General features: G+C 48.5%; 1 protein-coding gene and 1 long non-coding RNA gene across 4 annotated transcripts in view; one reads left to right on the top strand and one right to left on the bottom strand.

The window, feature by feature from the left end:
• Positions 1 to 16,272, top strand: part of LOC309645071 (uncharacterized protein) — a 189,157-nt gene that overhangs the window by 29,553 nt on the left and 143,332 nt on the right. For all 3 annotated transcript variants that reach the window (XM_082429604.1, XM_082429603.1, XM_082429605.1), the window contains exons 2-7: positions 5,926 to 5,979; positions 7,448 to 7,608; positions 12,340 to 12,410; positions 14,230 to 14,395; positions 14,473 to 14,607; positions 15,240 to 15,414. In XM_082429604.1, coding sequence (XP_082285730.1) covers positions 5,964 to 5,979; positions 7,448 to 7,608; positions 12,340 to 12,410; positions 14,230 to 14,395; positions 14,473 to 14,607; positions 15,240 to 15,414 — 724 coding nt within the window. In that variant the 5' untranslated portion in view covers positions 5,926 to 5,963. The remainder of the gene's footprint in view (positions 1 to 5,925; positions 5,980 to 7,447; positions 7,609 to 12,339; positions 12,411 to 14,229; positions 14,396 to 14,472; positions 14,608 to 15,239; positions 15,415 to 16,272) is intronic.
• The window catches only part of LOC309645113, a 252,052-nt gene that overhangs the window by 135,629 nt on the left and 100,151 nt on the right, over positions 1 to 16,272 (bottom strand). The window lies entirely within an intron of this gene.

Genomic DNA, 16,272 nt, shown 5'->3' with positions numbered 1-16,272 from the left:
GGAGCACGGGCTCTAGGTGCGAGGGCTTCAGTAGCTGTGGCTCAAAGGTTCTAGAGCGCAGGCTCAGTAGTTGTGGTACATGGGCTTAGTTGCTCCGCGGCATGTGGGATCTTCCCGTACCAAGGCTCAAACCTGTGTCTCTTGCATTGGCAAACGGATTCTTAACCACTGTGCCACCAGGGAAGCCCCCAGTTTTTTTTTTCATTGAGATATATTTGACATGTGACATTATGTGAGTTTAAGGCCTCCAACATATTAGTTTGATACATTTATATTGCAATACAATTGCCATCGTAGCATTAGCTAACACCTCTCTTGCATCATATAATTATCATTTCTTCTAGTGTTGGGAAAAATTCAATCTAGTTTCTTAGCAAGTTCAATGTTTACAATACCATTTTGTTGTCTATAATCACTGTACTGTGTATTAGGTCTCCAGGACTTATTTCTTTCCTAGTTGCAAGTATACAGTTTTCTAGTAACATTACTATCTATTCTTTGAAGTCCCGGGGAAATCTCTCCTTTGTAAATTGCTCCCAGTGACTCCCCACACAATAACCATTCCTTTCTAACCAGAGCTCTCCTTGGTACATTTCTTGCTTTTTTGCACGTGCATCTCATTTCCCTTCAAGAATTTTAGCTCCTCCAGGCCAGCCCTGTCAGATGTAGTTTTCTGCTTTTCCTCACAGCATTTAGTAGCCCCCCAGAACACATCGTGGGCCCCCAGGCAGCTGTAAGCTGAAGGGCTGTTTGAATCTTCAGCCCTATGGGGGTTTCTGCACTCAGCCAGTGAAGATGTTTGAGCTGGAGGACCGGAAGGTGAAATTACTGGTTTCAAAATATAAAAGAAAATGGCCCAAGTCTAAAAGCGTAATTAGGGAATTCCCCAGTGGTCCAGTGGTTAGGACTCAGTGCTTTCAATGCCAAGGGCCCAGGTTCAATCCTTGGTCAGGGAACTAAGATCCCACAAGCCACGTGGCATGGCCAAAAAAAAAAAAAAAAACAAGCATAATTAATTATTTCCATAAGACATGATGTGTCAACCAGTCAAGTGGGTCTTAATTTAACTTTAACAAAATTACATTTAACTGTTAATTGAGGGATGAACGAACAAACAAATGTGGCTTATCCATTCGATGACACAATATTCAGCTATAAAAAGGAATGAAATACACACACTACAGCACGACTGAACCTTGAAAGCATGGTCTCACTGAAAGAAGCCAGACACGACAGGCCACATACTGAATGATTCCATTTCTATGAAATGACCCAAAGAGGTAAATCCATGGAGACAGAAAGCAGAGCAGTGGTGACCAGGTACTGGGGTGACAGGAATGAGGAATGACTGCTTATGGGGGGGTGGGATTATCTCTTGTGGTGATGAAAATGTTCTAAAATTGGTTCTGCTGTTGGTTGCACAAGTCTGTGAAGATACTCAAAACCATTGAATTGTGTACTTTAAATGGGAGAATTGTGTGATATATTATCTCAGTAAAGTGGTTTATAAGAAAGCACACTTATTGTGGAAAGCAGGTGCATAAGAGGAGGGGCTGGTCCACGAGGCCTGCAGGGGCTGAAGGAGGTGGTGGCTGAGGAACTTGGCTGTCTGGAGCCTAAACACCAAAGGGTGCAGGTAGATGTGGGGCCTGGGATCACGTGTGAGAGGACCCCCGGCCTCCCAGGGGACTTGTGCCCCTTCTCTGCTGGTGGTCCTAATGTGTGCAGGAGGGAGGCCTTGGGCCTGAAGGATTGAAACACCCCTCAGCTGCTGAGAGCCGTTTCCGAGGCTGGGCTGGCCCTTCTCTTTGCTTCGCCCACCATGAGTGCTGGGAAAGACAAGGCCAAAATCAGACCTCAGAACTCGACAGTGGTGATGGTTGCACAGTGTTGTGAATGTAGTCAGTGCCACCAAATTGCCACTTTAAGATGGTTAAAATGGTAAATTTTATGTTATATCTATGAGACCACACACACAAAAAGGCAAACCATGCTCTGTTGCCTTCTGCCCTGAGAGCTTCATTTCCAAGGCTTGAAGAGGCGCAAACCTTTTTGTTGCCCCCTAGACTGAAAAGGGATTTTTCCCCCTCACTGGTCAGAAGCCCCCTCCCTCCCTCCTCGTGCTAAGAACTCTATTGGAGGCTTCTGAATGGCTGGGTCTTTGCCCTGGAAGCCACCTCCTCCCCTTCCCGTCCCCAACTCCTGTGCTGGGAGTGTGAATTGAAGCTGAGCCCTCCGCTTTGGGAAAGAAGCTTCCTTTCTGGGCTGCTCTGAGCCGCTCTGGAGAGGGAGACTGGCTGTGTGGGGCTCCCTCGGGCCAGCGGCAGTGCCAGCGCCCATGGGGCTCCTTGGTCTGGTCCTGCTCTGGGTGCTGACGGCAGCGACTTCAACGAGTAAGTAAAGCTGCTGCAACCCTATTCCTTCCGGGGTAGAAGGGCGGCAGCCCAGATGCATTTGGGACAGCGTTTTTATAGCCAAATGTATGTTTACCTGGCCTTCTGCTGCCTCCCTTGGTTTTGCCTTTCATGGGGAAAAGGAGGGAGAGAGTACAGGTGGATCCCTCATCTCTCACTCCCAACTTTCCCCAACATCCTCTGGAAACTGAGACCAGATCTGAAATCCTGAGTGAGGAAAAGCTGACTTCCAGACTCCCTGAGCCTGGGTGCAGGGATGCTTAGCTATCTGCAGGGATACTCATACTCCGATGCAGGGTAGCAATGTGGAATGAACTTTAACTTGTTGTCTATTTACTGCAGGAAGGTACAGGACAGTGCTATCCATTAAAAATACAATGCAAGCCAATATGTAATTTTAAATTTTCAAGCAGTCCCATTTAAAAATGTGTAAAAAAAAGCAAGTGAAATTAATTTAATAATTATTGTACTTAACCCAATATACCTAAAATATCATTAGAAAATGTAATTGATATAAAAAGTATTAACAAGATATATTTCCTGTTCCTTGAAACCCAGTGTGTACTTTATACTTAGAACATATTTCAATTTGGATGCCAAATTTTCATTGCAAATACTTGATCTCTTTTTAGATTTCTTAAAATTTCAAGTTGAAAAAGTACTTTTGTATACTAAGTTGTTTCAAACATACTTAAAAGTTTTCCAATAACTGACTTGAGCACAGTTTTTAATTTAAATTTAATTAAAGGTTTCTTTAAAACACCAGCCACATTTCACATGCGGCTGGTGGCTACTGTCCCAGACGGTGCAGGTCCCATCACAGCTGTTTTACTCACTGTATTTTCACCTATTTGCCTCTCACACAGCTGGTGTTTAGTGAATCTTGTGCTGGCTGGATACATAAATGAACGGGGATCCCAACTGACATCTGAGAAAGCTGAAATGAGACTTGATTTCATTTCTGGGCTGTAGAGATGACATCAATTTCAATCCATTTCAGATCTTTCCCTAGAAGTGATGGAAAGATTTATTACCTCCCAGCACTCACTGTTTTCCCCTCCTTGGTTGATTTATTTAGTAGGATCATCGAACGGTCTTTGTTTTTCTGGAACCTTTTTTAAACTTGAGATATGTCTTTTTAAGTGCTTGAGAAATGGAAGGGAAACAGACTTGGTTCAAGCAGAATGCTCTCAGAACACACTTTACTCCTGGGAGCTCGTGGTGGACCTGGGCTTGTAGGCATCACTACCCTCGGCATAGCAGGGCGGAGAAGCAGATGTAGAGGTTATCGGCGGAGCAAAGAAGCCAGAATGCTGGGTCTGTGCACAACTGGGAGTTTAAAGATTATGCACACACATGTTCAATCTGGCACCCAGGGTCCAAGTGATCAGAGTTGAAAGAGAGTTGAAAGGGAGACTGATTGACTTAAATGTCTTTGAAATGTGATTTTATCCATTGATATTCTACTTTAATGCAAAGAGCATTTTGTTGGATGAGCCAAAACATTCAGGGGTTAAAAAAAAAAAAAACCCTGCCAAATACCCTAACATGTTCTATTATTTCAAAGGGTTTTAATGGAATGGTATAAAATGCACTTTCCCCCCATTCTGGGAAAGCGTATTTTTCTTAAGGGATTAAACAGGCTGGCGTGTGTAATGATTACCAGTTGAGGCACAGTGGGGTGGTTTTGAGGATAGAAATGGTATTATTGGAAAGTCATTGTATGAAAATGCCTGCAGATGGACCCCTGGCTAAGGCTGCTCTGGAAGGGTATGGATGATGCCCAGGAAATGCCCAGGTGTGTGGTTGGAAGGAAGGACAAACGAGGAGTGACAGTAGGTGGAAATGGGGAGGCTTTCAGGTGAGGTTGGGACGGGCAGATGGAGACATGCTGACCCTTCCCAGGCAGGTGGTCTGAGGATCCCCTGCAGGGTGTCCTCGGCAGCCTGAGGAGGTCCCTGGCCGTTCTGTTCATACTCTGGTTGTTCTGCAGCTTAGATGGTGGCTAAATGAGGTATTACGAGATCTGCTGGGGAGCCAAACTAGATAACCATCCTTTACTGCTGTAGCCTCTCGGTCTTGCCTTTGTTGGTTCACCTGTTCCTTTATTCACTCACTCACTTATTCCTTCATGATAATGTAGTGGTTAAGGCTGTGGACTCAGGGTGCCTGGGTTCAAACCCTGGCTCCCCTCCTAACTGTGTGCTCTCAGTCTCTGTGCCTCAGTGTCTTTATCTGTAAAATGGGAATAATAATTGCCCTTACCTCAGGGGATTCTCAGGAGATTGAAGGCGTTTAATGTATAAATTGCTTGGAACAGTGCTTGGCACACGGTAACTGCTGTTCAAGTGTTAGTTGTATTCATTCATTTAATCATTCCAGTCTGTCCTGGCGATCAGGAGTTGGGGGATACAATTTTGACAGAGGTGACCAAAATAATGAAATCATTAAAGTTTCACAAGTCTTATGAAGAGAATAGGATGCTAAGATAGACTACCAGGTCTGTATCAGAGATAGACACTGACAGGTGAGGACAGAGAGAGATGTTTTATTGATTGATTGACTGATTTGGCTGTGCTGTGTCTTAGTTGCGGCATGTGGGATCTTTAGTTGTGGCATACGGGATTCAGTTCCCTGACCAGGGATTGAACCCGGGCCCCCTGCATTGGGAGCTCAGGTCTTAGCCACTGGACCACCAGGAGAGTCGCCAGGGAGAGATGTTTATGCTGAGGCCTGAAGGAGCCTAGGATGTGAGAGCAGGTGGAAGAGTGTTGAGGCCAGAGGGAACAGCATGTGCAAAGGCCTTGAGCTGGAGGACCAGCATGGCTGGAGGTCAGGAGTGGGGGTGAGATGTGGCCAGAGGGGCAGACAGAGGCCAGCTCTCATGGGAAGGATTTTATTATGAGTGCATATGGGTTGGGGTGGGTGGCGGGGGAGACTTAGGAGCTGTTAAGCAGGGAGTGATGTGATTGGATTTAGACTTTTAAAACATGACTAACTGTGGGGGATGAACCGTGGACATGGGGGATAATTAGGAGGCTGCTGCAGTTGTCTAGGTGAGAGAAGATGTGACTTTGCCTAGAGTGATGGTGATGGAGATGGAGAGAGAGAAGGATAGAAGGAGGGAGGGAGGAATGAATAGAGGGGGGGATGGATGGGTAGATGGAGGGAGGGAGGGAGACCTGATGGAATTGGCAGCACTTGCTGACACATGGGACTTGGGGTGATGATAAGGGAAAAGAGGGGAAGCACACACAACTCCCAGGTACCAGCTCCAGCAATGGGGTGACGGTGGTGCCAGTGCCCAAGATGGGGAAGAGCAGGGTGGGGACGGGGCAGGGAGTCACTCCCAGCCCCATGAGAGAGAGGAGAGCTGGAATGATCTTTTTGTCCCCTTGGTCCCCGGACCCTTAAATGTCCTCTTTCAAGAGCAGGTCAGCAGCCCATGGGGTGGGGCTGTTGCATGCCTCCTCCTGGCCTTGCCCTGGTTCCATCTGACTTGTGATTTCAGAAATTCCAGACTCGCTGGTGGAGCAGGCGGCCTCCTGCATGACTTCATGCTCAGGTGAGCAAGTTTCTCTGGAGACCTTATCACACTTCTGGTGACCCTGAACCTGAGACAGGGCGGGGGAGGCGAAGCTGACCACTGCCAGGTGTGATTAGGGACAACCCCAGAGGGCCTTGGCCACCTTCCCAGGGAGGCCATTTGGGAGGAGCAAGACCCGTTCTGCAAAGGCCACCAAGTCCCCAGCATTTAGAGAAGCAAATAGCACCCTCAGGTTACAATGGCCTTAAGCCATCCCAGCCCTGAGGCCCCTGGGCTATTTCCTCATACCTTGTGGTCTCCAGGTGGAGTAAAAGACTTTAGCCAAGTGATTCTATTTGCATCTTGGGGTGGAGTAGATTAGAGAAACTTGGGGCAAATTGTTTGGAAAGAAGCATTTTGGGAATGTGAGATGTGGTTATACTTGAGCACAAAGAAATTAACATGAATGTGTTAATTCAATTCCAGGCTCAGGAAAAGGGTGAGGTATCATAATTAATAATTTAATAGTATTTTGCAATTGGTTCGCTGGTCTAAATAGAAGTTTCAAGAATCATAGACTCTGATAAACCATAATGGAAAAGAATATATAAAAATATCTATATGTGTATAACCGAGTCACTTTGCTGTACAGCAGAGATTGGCACATTGTAAATCAACTAGACTTCAATTAAAAAAATAAATAAAAAAGAAAGAAAGAAAGAAAGAAAGAATCACAGACTCTGCTCCCTAGATCTGATCTTCCCCAGAGTACCTACTTCACCTCCCCACTACCTCCAATACCTCCAGACTGGCCAGCCCTACAGCTCTGTTTTCTGTAAAGATCAGGATAATCTCTCCAACCCACCTCCTGCCCCCACTGATATCCACCAAGGCAGTAGGTGAGGAATCAGACTGCCAAGGTTTGGATCTCAGCTGTGCAACCTTGGGTAAGTTAGTTAACCTCTCTGAGCCTTGGTTTCCAACTCTGTAAAATGGAGAAAATAAGAGTGCCCACCTCAAAGTTGTTATGAGACTTCCATAAGTTAATATAAAATAGATCAGTGGTCCTCAACAAGGATGATTGTATCTCCCAGGGACATTTTGCAAATTCTGGAGACATTTTTCTTGTCACAACTGGGGTGTGCTACTGGCATCTAGTGGGTGGAGGCTGGAGATACTGCTAAACATCCTACAGTACACAACAGAATTATACGGCCCAAAATATTAATACTGCCGAGGCTGAAAAACTCTGATGTGTATAAAGCTCTTAGAAGAGGGCCTAGAACACTGGGTAACATTTATTAAGCACTTATTGTTATTATCTTTATTTTCTCCTTCACTCTCTTGGGGTCTGCAGCCACCCAGCCTTCCCCTGAGCTGGGAGCAGGCAGCTCATAGACCAAAGGAGAGAGGGAGGTGGCAGTAAGGATGGCTAAGTAGTCCAGGTGGAGTTGAGTCTCAAAAGGTTTTGGATTGTCAAGGTGACACTGCGTCCTCTGCCCTCCAGGTTCAGCTGATCCCCACCTCCCCCTGGGCACCAGATACACCTATCACTTTTCCACCAACACGAGCACCAGCCTGCAGGGGACACAGGAGGAGGGGAGTGGCCTTGGTCTCCAAGGCTTGGTCACCCTTGATGTGCTTGGCCCCTGCCAGATGGCTTTACGGGTGAGTATCTTTGGGTAACCAGGAGGTCACGTTGACATGGGGGAGGGCCAAGGGGAAGCCACAGCCCCTGAAATTTCCCATTTGTCTGATAAATGGAGAGGAGCTTTCTGAGGAATCTCAAATTCAGCGAGTGAGGGCTCTAGAGTAACATGGGAACAGGGTGCCATTTTGGTTGTAGGAGGTACCATGGTAGGTCCAGTGGGGGGAGGAGTGGGGGTTAAAGAAGGAGTGAAGGGTATTTCTTGGAGTAAGTAGAGCCACAGGATGGGGACAAGCTGTGTCCTTGGGAGGACTGAGGGTCACAAATGGGGAAGCTGCAAGTCCCAGGGGTGAGCAAAGTCAAAGCAAGTTAAGGTCTTGTAGACAAAGGAGCAGACGAGGGTAGACACCGAAGACCTGGTTGGGGCCTCCAGGGCTGCCCTGGGTTCCTTCGTACAGGCACACCTCGGAGATATCACAGGTTCGGTTCCAGGCTGCTGAAATGAAGCAAGTATTGAAATAAAGCAAGTTACACAAATTTTTTGGTTTCCCAGTGCATATCAAAGTTATGTTCGCACTATACTGTAGTCTGTTAAGTATGCAATAGCATGATGTCTAAAGAAAGAACATGCCTTAAATAAAAAGTATTTTATTGCTAAAAAATGCTAATTATCATCTGAGCCTTCAGTGAGTTGTACTATCTAATAGTAACATTAAAGATCACTTACACAGCTCATGCTAACAAATAAAATAATAATGAAAAAGTTTGAAATATTTTAAAAATTACTAAAATGTGACACAGTGACAAAATGAGCAAATGTTCTTGGAAAAATTGTGTTGATAGATTTGCTTGATGCAACCTTCAGTTTGTACAATAAAAAATGCAATATCTGGGAAGCACGATAAAACGAGGTATGCCTGTACTGGGCAGTGGTGGTGTTAGTACTGGCTTCAGTCAAGGTGGAATTATGAGCTAGATTCTCTTGGTGGTTGTAGGTTTCTTTTTCATCAAGATTTTCCTGAAGCTCCTCCATGTTCTTGCAAGTGGAAATGCCTGCCCATGCTTCTCTCTCCCCTTTCTGATGACTCTCATGTGTTTCCTGGACAAACCCTCCCACCCTGCCTAAATGGTCTCTTAGTTTTCGCTAAAGTCTTATGTCCTATTTGGGAAGCGTTTTTGAACTGGCTGGAGCACTTGCTGACAAGAGTTTCTCAAAACTGCTTTGGGGGATTCCCTGGCTATCCAGTGGTTAGGACTTGGCGCTTTCATTGCCAGGGCTGGTTGGGGAACTAAGATCCTGCAAGCCAGGCGGCGCGCGGCAAACAAACAAACAAAAAACAAAACCCAAACTCTTTTGTTATGTTTCATGTAGACCTCCGGATGGAGTCTTTTATGGGGTGGCTCTGAGCTGCCTCTGAATTCTTAAACTATCCAAAATGTTAGTCCTGGTCAGAGCTGCCACTTTACTAGTCTCTGCTGTCCTTTAATGTCTATCAAAACACTAGTAGTTGTTTTTTCTGCAGGGCTAGTTTTCACAAGACAAATTGTGTACTGCGGTTTTATTTGCTTGTTTGCTTTGTTTTTAGCATTAAAAAAATTGATAATGTCAAATGTTGGCAAGGGTAGAAAGAATTGGATCATTTCAAAGATTTGTGGCACAGGGACTTCCCTGGCGGTCCAGTGGTTAGGACTCCGCGCTTCCACTGCAGGGAGCACGGATCCAATCCCTGGTCGGGGTATTAAGATCCCACAAGCCACGTGGCGCAGCCAAAACAAAAACCAAAAAAAACTATTTGTGGCATAAATGGAAAATTTACAGCCACTCAGGAGGCAATCAATTAAATATATTTTTGAGGGAAAAGGGTGAAAATAAGTATTGAGAACAATGAATTTCACTGATTAAACACTCCTCTGTAGCCACCCCCAGATCAAGAAAACCCCATAACCGCCCTCATTCTCTCCTCCAGTCACTTCTGCCAAAGGCTCTCCTGAGTTCTAGCATGATTTCTAGCACCATAGCTTAGTTTTGCCTGTCTTTGAACTTCTCTTTAAATATTTATTTATTTATTTAGGCTGCGGCCGGGTCTTAATTGCGGCATGCGGGCTTCTTAGTTGCGGCATGTGGACTCTTAGTTGCAGCATGCAGGCTTCTTAGTTGCGGCACGTGTGATCCAGTTCCCCGACCAGGGATCGAACCCGGGCCCCCTGCATTGGGAGCTCAGAGTCCTACTCACTGGACCACCAGGCAAGTCCCTGAACTTCTCTTTAATGGAATCATACAGGATGTTCTCTTTTGTGCCTGGCTTCTTTTTATTTTGATTAAAAAAAAAATTTTTTTTTATTGTGGTAAAATGTACATAACATAAAATTTACCATTTTAACCATTTCAAGTGTACAATTCAGCAGCAATAAGTACATTCCTAATGTTGTGTAACCATCACCACTCTCCATATCCAGAACATGTCATCATCCTAAACAGAAGCACTGTACCTCTTAAACACTAACTCCCCTTTTCTCCTTCTCACGGCCCCTGGTAACCTCTATTCTACTTTCTGTCCCTATGAATTTGCCGATTCCAGGTGTCTCATGTAAGTGCAGTCACTTATCACGTACAAATCACGATCAACCTGTGACCTTTTGTGTCTGGTTTCTTTCACCTTTTATAAGGTCTTTAAGGTTCATCCACATTGTAGCATGTAGCAGAACTTCATTACCCCCCCCTTTTTTTTTAATATGATACTTTCCAGTTTTGTTTCTTTTTTTAATATTTATTTATTTATTTTGGCTGCGCCGGGTGTTTGTTGCGGCATGCGGGCTTCTTCGTTGTGGCATGTGAACTCTTAGTTGCAGTACGCATATGGGATCTAGTTCCCCGACCAGGGATCGAACCTGGGCCCCCTGCATTAGGAGTGTGGAGTCTTACTCACTGGACCACCAGGGAAGTCCCCCCCACCTTTATTTTTTAAATATGTTGGTGTTGTAATGTATTTTAATTCAATGTGTATATTTTTATTTTTATTTAAAAAAATTTTTTGGCCACGCCACACGGCATGTAGGATCTTAGTTCCCCGACCAGGGATCGAACCTGTGCCCCTGCATTGGGAGCATGGAGTCTTAACCACTGGACTGCCAGGGAAGTCCCCAGAACTTCATTCCCTTTTAAAAAATTAGTTTTTATTTTTTTATTGTAAAAATGCTATAAAGTTTACCTTTTTTTTCATATTTATTTATTTATGTATTTATTTGGTTGCGTCTGGTCTTAGTTGTGTCAGGCAAGCTCCTTAGTTGTGGCTCACAGGCTCCTTATTTGCAGCTCTCCGACTTCTTAGTTGCAGCACATGGGCTCCTTAGTTGTGGCAGGTGAGCTCCTTAGTTGCGGCTTGAGGGCTCCTTAGTTGTGGCATGATGTCTCCTTAGTTGTGGCATGTGGGCTCCTTAGTTGCGGCACGTGGGCTCCTTAGTTGCGGTAGGTGGGCTCCTTAGTTGTGGGTCGCTGGCTCCTTAGTAGTGGCATGCATGTGGGATCTAGTTCCTGGATCAGGGATTGAACCCGGGCCCCCTGCATTGGGAGCGCGGAGTCTTAACCACTGCACCACCAGGGAAATCCCAGTTTAACCTTTTAAAGTGGGCAGTTCAGTAGGTTTTTAAAAAAAATCTCTCTCCTGTCTCTACTTAACTTTTAAAACATATGCTTTAAAAATATGGTTATCATGGATAGCTTTCAAGCAAGTGGTCAGACATAAGTGGTATTGGTAATGTGGCCGAGGGGTTCATCGTCCAGGACCACATCTCAATGTCAAGTGGAACTGTATTTCACCCTAAGATTTCAAGCCTGGGTTACTGGGGAGGTGACAGACCCTCTGTCGGGGGAGGGGAGCTGGTGTTGAGGAGACAGGGGAATTAGGTTTTAGACAAGATGAATGAGGACTAGTTACTTTGAAAAAGTGAAATCACGGGGCAGTGAAACCATGTGATACTATAACGGTGGATACGTGTCATCATACATTTGTCCAAACCCATAGAATGTACGACACCAAGGAACCCATATGTATACTACGGACTCTGGGTGATAATGATGTGTCAGTGTAAGTTCATCAGTTGTAACGAATGTCCCACGCTGGTGGGGATGTTGATAATGGGGAGGCTGTGCATATATGGGGGCAGGGAGTATACGGGAAATCTCTGTACCTTCCCCGCAATATTGCTATGAACCTAAAACTGCTCTAAAAATACTCTAAAAAAAAAAATGAAACCAGTCAGGTTAGGGATGCAGGCTTTAGGGGTGATTTTATTCATCTTTTGCAATAAGTACACACACACACACACTCACCCCCCAAACACACACGCGCAGCCATGGTGGTATTGGGACATCCAAGTCTTTTATTCAAGATGAGAAAGCTTTTTTTTTGGTTTGCTTTGCAATCCTAACTTAGTTTTGTTTATACCGTGGAGCCATATGAATCTCTCATTCAAACTTCCAGGGCCTTTTGGGTCAAAATGAGAAGCTAATGAGAACTTTCTGTACACTGAGTGGGGAGCAGAGGTGCCTGGCTATTTAAATTATTTATCCCTAGAGATATTCAGCATCTACCACCCCGACACTAGACTCTTCCGCTCAAGGGATGGACCTCTCTGCCTGACGCTCCACTGGATCATGCTGGGTCCCAGAACTGCTTTAGGTGGTGCGGGTGCTGGTGCGGTCCTGGAATTCCCCAGGAGAGGTCACCAGCTCTCCGTGCTTTCCGCTTCAGCTCCAACACTTCCAGGTGACATCCATCCTGGGGTCCAAGGTGGAAGTTCTGAAGGAGTCAGAGAGTTTGAGGTAAGACGCTGGGCCTCGCTCCCGGTGGGGCTGGATATGTGAGCCCTGCTCCCTCTTCCAACGGCCGCCGGGCACTGGGTGCACCAAATTATATTGGAAGAACCCGATTCGGGTGACCCCGCTGCAGCAGAAAGAGGCCGTCTCGGACTGAAGTTCAAAGAGGGTTCCACCTTTGTTTTGACCGTGTAAACACCCAGACCAGACCATTGCTGAGGACCACTGGGAGCTGTCGTGATGTGGGAGTCTTGAATGGCTCCACATGGCCTCAGGCGGCCTTCCCTTATCTGGTGGAAGGAACTCGCCCCATATTTTCCTGGCTGTCACGCCCAGCATGTCCAGATTTTGTGTCTGCCCAGCACCCTCTGGCCTTCATCCTTAAGAACATTCTGGAAGACACTGGGCACCCATTGCGGTCTGCCCTTCTCCTTCCCCACCCCCGCTAAGATGGGGGTTTTCCTGGAGGCCCATAGCTTCTCCCTTCCCAAGCCAAGCTCCCCTCTGTGACTCAGCCAAGCCTGGACCTCTCTCTCGGCTGTGTTTCCCAGGGCTCCTGACAGCGGCTTCAGTGGCCTCAAAGCTCAGTCCAGCCACCAGCTTGAGGACAAGCCCATCTCCACAGATTCCTCTTCCTTTTTTATTGCAAATTCATTTGTTGAAAAAATAAAGCCTTTGTGTGGGCAAAGGGGGATGGGGGGTGCTGCTGAGGGGGCAGATGGAGCCCTCCTGAAAAGCTTAGGGTGGCCTTCTCCGAGGGGACAGCCTGGGCTATTGTCCCTGGGCGCCTCATCAGACATGCGAGTGGGCAGGGCTGTCAGCTCCTGAGAGACCAGACTGACACTAGCTATTCTGGAAGGGGCGGGCGCCATTAGCATTTCTCTAGCCTGAGGCCTGAGGCCCTGGGGGCTGCCTCCAGTGGGGGTAGGCTTGGGGGCCCCAGACTCCACTGGGAGCTGGAGAGGGGGCGGTGACCTCCCCCAGGAGGTTCAATAGGGCCACTTTTATCCCTCAAGATTCTGCTTGCTGGCTAGCTGGTGGGGTTTGGGGTTTTAGCAGTTTTCCCTTTATCGTGGGGCACCTCTCTCTCCCACCTCCATCCATCGTCCACAAAGATGGGCACTCCCGCAGGCCTCACCCCCAACCTGCCCCATCCCCTCCCTCACCAGGCCATACCAGACACAGGCTCCTTGTGGTCAGGCGAGGGGTGGCAGGAAGAGAGCATTGGGCTGAACTCTGGTCCCAGCTCCTCGCAGACTGGCTGTGTGATCCCCTCCAGTAGCTCCCTCCACCCCGCTTCCTCCTCTGTACGGTACTGGAGTCTCGGACATTTCCAGCTCAGGGTTCCTGAGACCTGTGGCTCTGGAGCCATCCTGCCTGGGTTAGAATCCCAGCTGTGGCCCTGAGCAAGTCGCCTTACCACTCTGAGCCTTAAGCTTCCTCATATACAGCGTGAGTGGGGGATGCTTGCTCCCTGGTGCGCTGGGAAAACGAGAAGCTTTGCAATGCAGGATGCCCTTGGACGCTCAGCTTTCTATTTAGTCAAGCTGGGTTGACACAGGTACGTTTCATCCAAGTGGCGGCAAGGTTGGGAGCAGCTTGGAGCAAAGAGTTGGCTGCCTCCTGTGTAGTTTGAGAAGTAGCTGGAGAGCTGAGCTGAGGAGGGAAGCGAGACCATTTGGGGGGATATGGCGGTACCCAGGCGCTTCCCATGGGACTGACCCATGGGGGGGCGCGCAGGAGGGTCAGGGATGTTCTGGCCCTGACGCGGAAGAGGTGGCCTGGGGCCTTGGAGGGGTCCCCCTGACGCCCGGCCCCCGCGCAGTGCCGCTCTGGGCCGCGTGCCGCTGCGCTTCGTCCTGCACGCAGGGCGCGTGGCACGCCTGTGTCTTGGCCACCCCGAGCCGCGCTGGGCGCTGAACGTGAAGCGCGCTGTGCTGAGCCTCCTGCAGGGTCGCCCGGGCACCCGCAGCCCCCAGACCATCGAGGAGGTAAGGTTGGAGCCTGGAGGGGGTGGGTGGTCGAGTGAAGGGGGGAGCAGGGGGCTGACTGGGCCCCGCTCGCCCAGGTGGACATCCTGGGCAGGTGTCCCACCACGTACCAGCAACGCGGAACCAGGCTGCACAAGACCAAGGACCTGGCGCGATGCTCCCTGCGCAGAGTGCGCGCCTCCCTGCGCTCCCAGGCCCTGCCCGCCGCGGAGGTGAGTGCTGTGCCCGCGACCCTCCCATCCTCCCTGCCGTGCCGCCTTCTTTCCCCTCCTCCCTCCTTAGCCCCCCTCCCTTTTCTCTGCTCCCCTCCCCCCTCCATCTCTCAGCTCCACTGCCCACCACCCTGCCCCCCTCCCGCTGCTTCTGTCCTTTCCCTTCCCCCACTTCTTCTCTCATCCTCCTCTCCCTCCACCCCTCACCCTGCCCCCTCTTCCCCTCCCCTCCTCTTCCCCTCTCCTCCTCTGGGGTCCGTAGCTCCCTGCAGGTGAAAGTGTTGTGTAAATAGTAAGCAACTGTATAAGGATAAGGGATGATCACTGCTAACACGATTATACAAGCCTCAGCATCTGGAGGCTGATGCAGGACTGCAGACTCTGGTGGTGTTACTCATTTTCCAGCTGAGGCTTTATGGTTCCTCTCCTTGGGGTTACTGCTTACTGCACGTTCTTGCTTTTCTTGGCCTTCCACCTCTCTCTATGGGGAGAGGGGTTCTGAAGCTCCAAGGTAGCCCCCAGTGGGCTCCCCCCAGCCTTGGCCCTTGCTGCCGGTTTCAGGGACCCCAGGGGGGGGTTCCCTCACTGCCAAGGCCTGGCCTGAGCCTCCGCCTCTTTCCCGCACGGTCCAGGAGGCCTTCCGCCTGACCTGCGTCCAGAGTTTCCAGGCCGGCGTGCTGGGGGAGGCGTCCTGCATGGAGCTGGACACCGTGGGGCCCCTCTCTGGGGAGGCGAGCGCTGTGCAGATGCGGACCCTTTCCTCGCTCACCCTGCTGTATGAGATGCCCCGGGACCCGGCTGTCGCAGGTGAATGAGGGTGGGCACAGGGACCCTTAGGTGAGCTTCACAGCCTGCTCTGGCCAGAGGGGCTCAAGCGAGCCTAGGCTCCATCCCTCTGTCCCTGTCTGGCCACTCTTGAACTGTTTCTGAAAGTGGCCATCGTCAGGAGAGTGAGCCTCTCTTTCTAGAAGTTTCTCTGGAAGTTTCTCTCGGCTCACATGGCCCAGGCTTGGTCTTGGCCTCCTCCCTGGGTGGTCCTCAGTGGAGATGGAATCTTCTGGTTCCCAGCTTTTGTGGGAGAATCCAACTTACATCTGATGACCCTTCAACCTGACCATTTTGGGGGCAAACTGACTCAGGTTTCCTGATTTTCTGGAAAGTTCCTGCCAACATGTAGCATCCCCTGGAGCTTGGGTCCCTTCTATGATTTCGCACAGAAAGAAACAAGCAAGGCATGCACCTGAGGAAAAGAGTTGTTTGTTTTTGTTCTTGTTTTCCATGATGGAAAAATGGCTCTTTCCCTGAATAATGAAATAAGGGTAGTTAGTTCTTATTGCTGACAGTTTGGAAGGATTTACTGTGGGCCAGTATCTGTGCTGAGTGCTTTATGTGGATTATTTAATTTAATTCTCATCATGACCCCATTAGGAAGTTACTGTTATTATTAGTTGTATTTTTCATTTAAGGAAAATGTTTCCAAGAGGTAAAATGACTTGTTTGAAGTCACAGAGCTAATAGAGAGACAGAGCTGGGACTTGGACTCCCGGCGTCTTTTCTATAGCCCTGGTGGGTTGAATCATGTTTGCCTCGGAAGACAGACTCCCTGCCTGCACCACCCTGGGGAAAACCCAGCAGGTGGGGACTGAAGCCCTGGGTCTTCCCAGC

This window comes from Balaenoptera physalus (genome assembly GCF_965194825.1).
Source record: "Balaenoptera physalus genome assembly, chromosome: 16".
NCBI classification, from domain to species: domain Eukaryota; kingdom Metazoa; phylum Chordata; class Mammalia; order Artiodactyla; family Balaenopteridae; genus Balaenoptera; species Balaenoptera physalus.
Note: the sequence above shows the minus strand (reverse complement) of the source record. Positions and strands in the feature narration are given on the sequence as shown.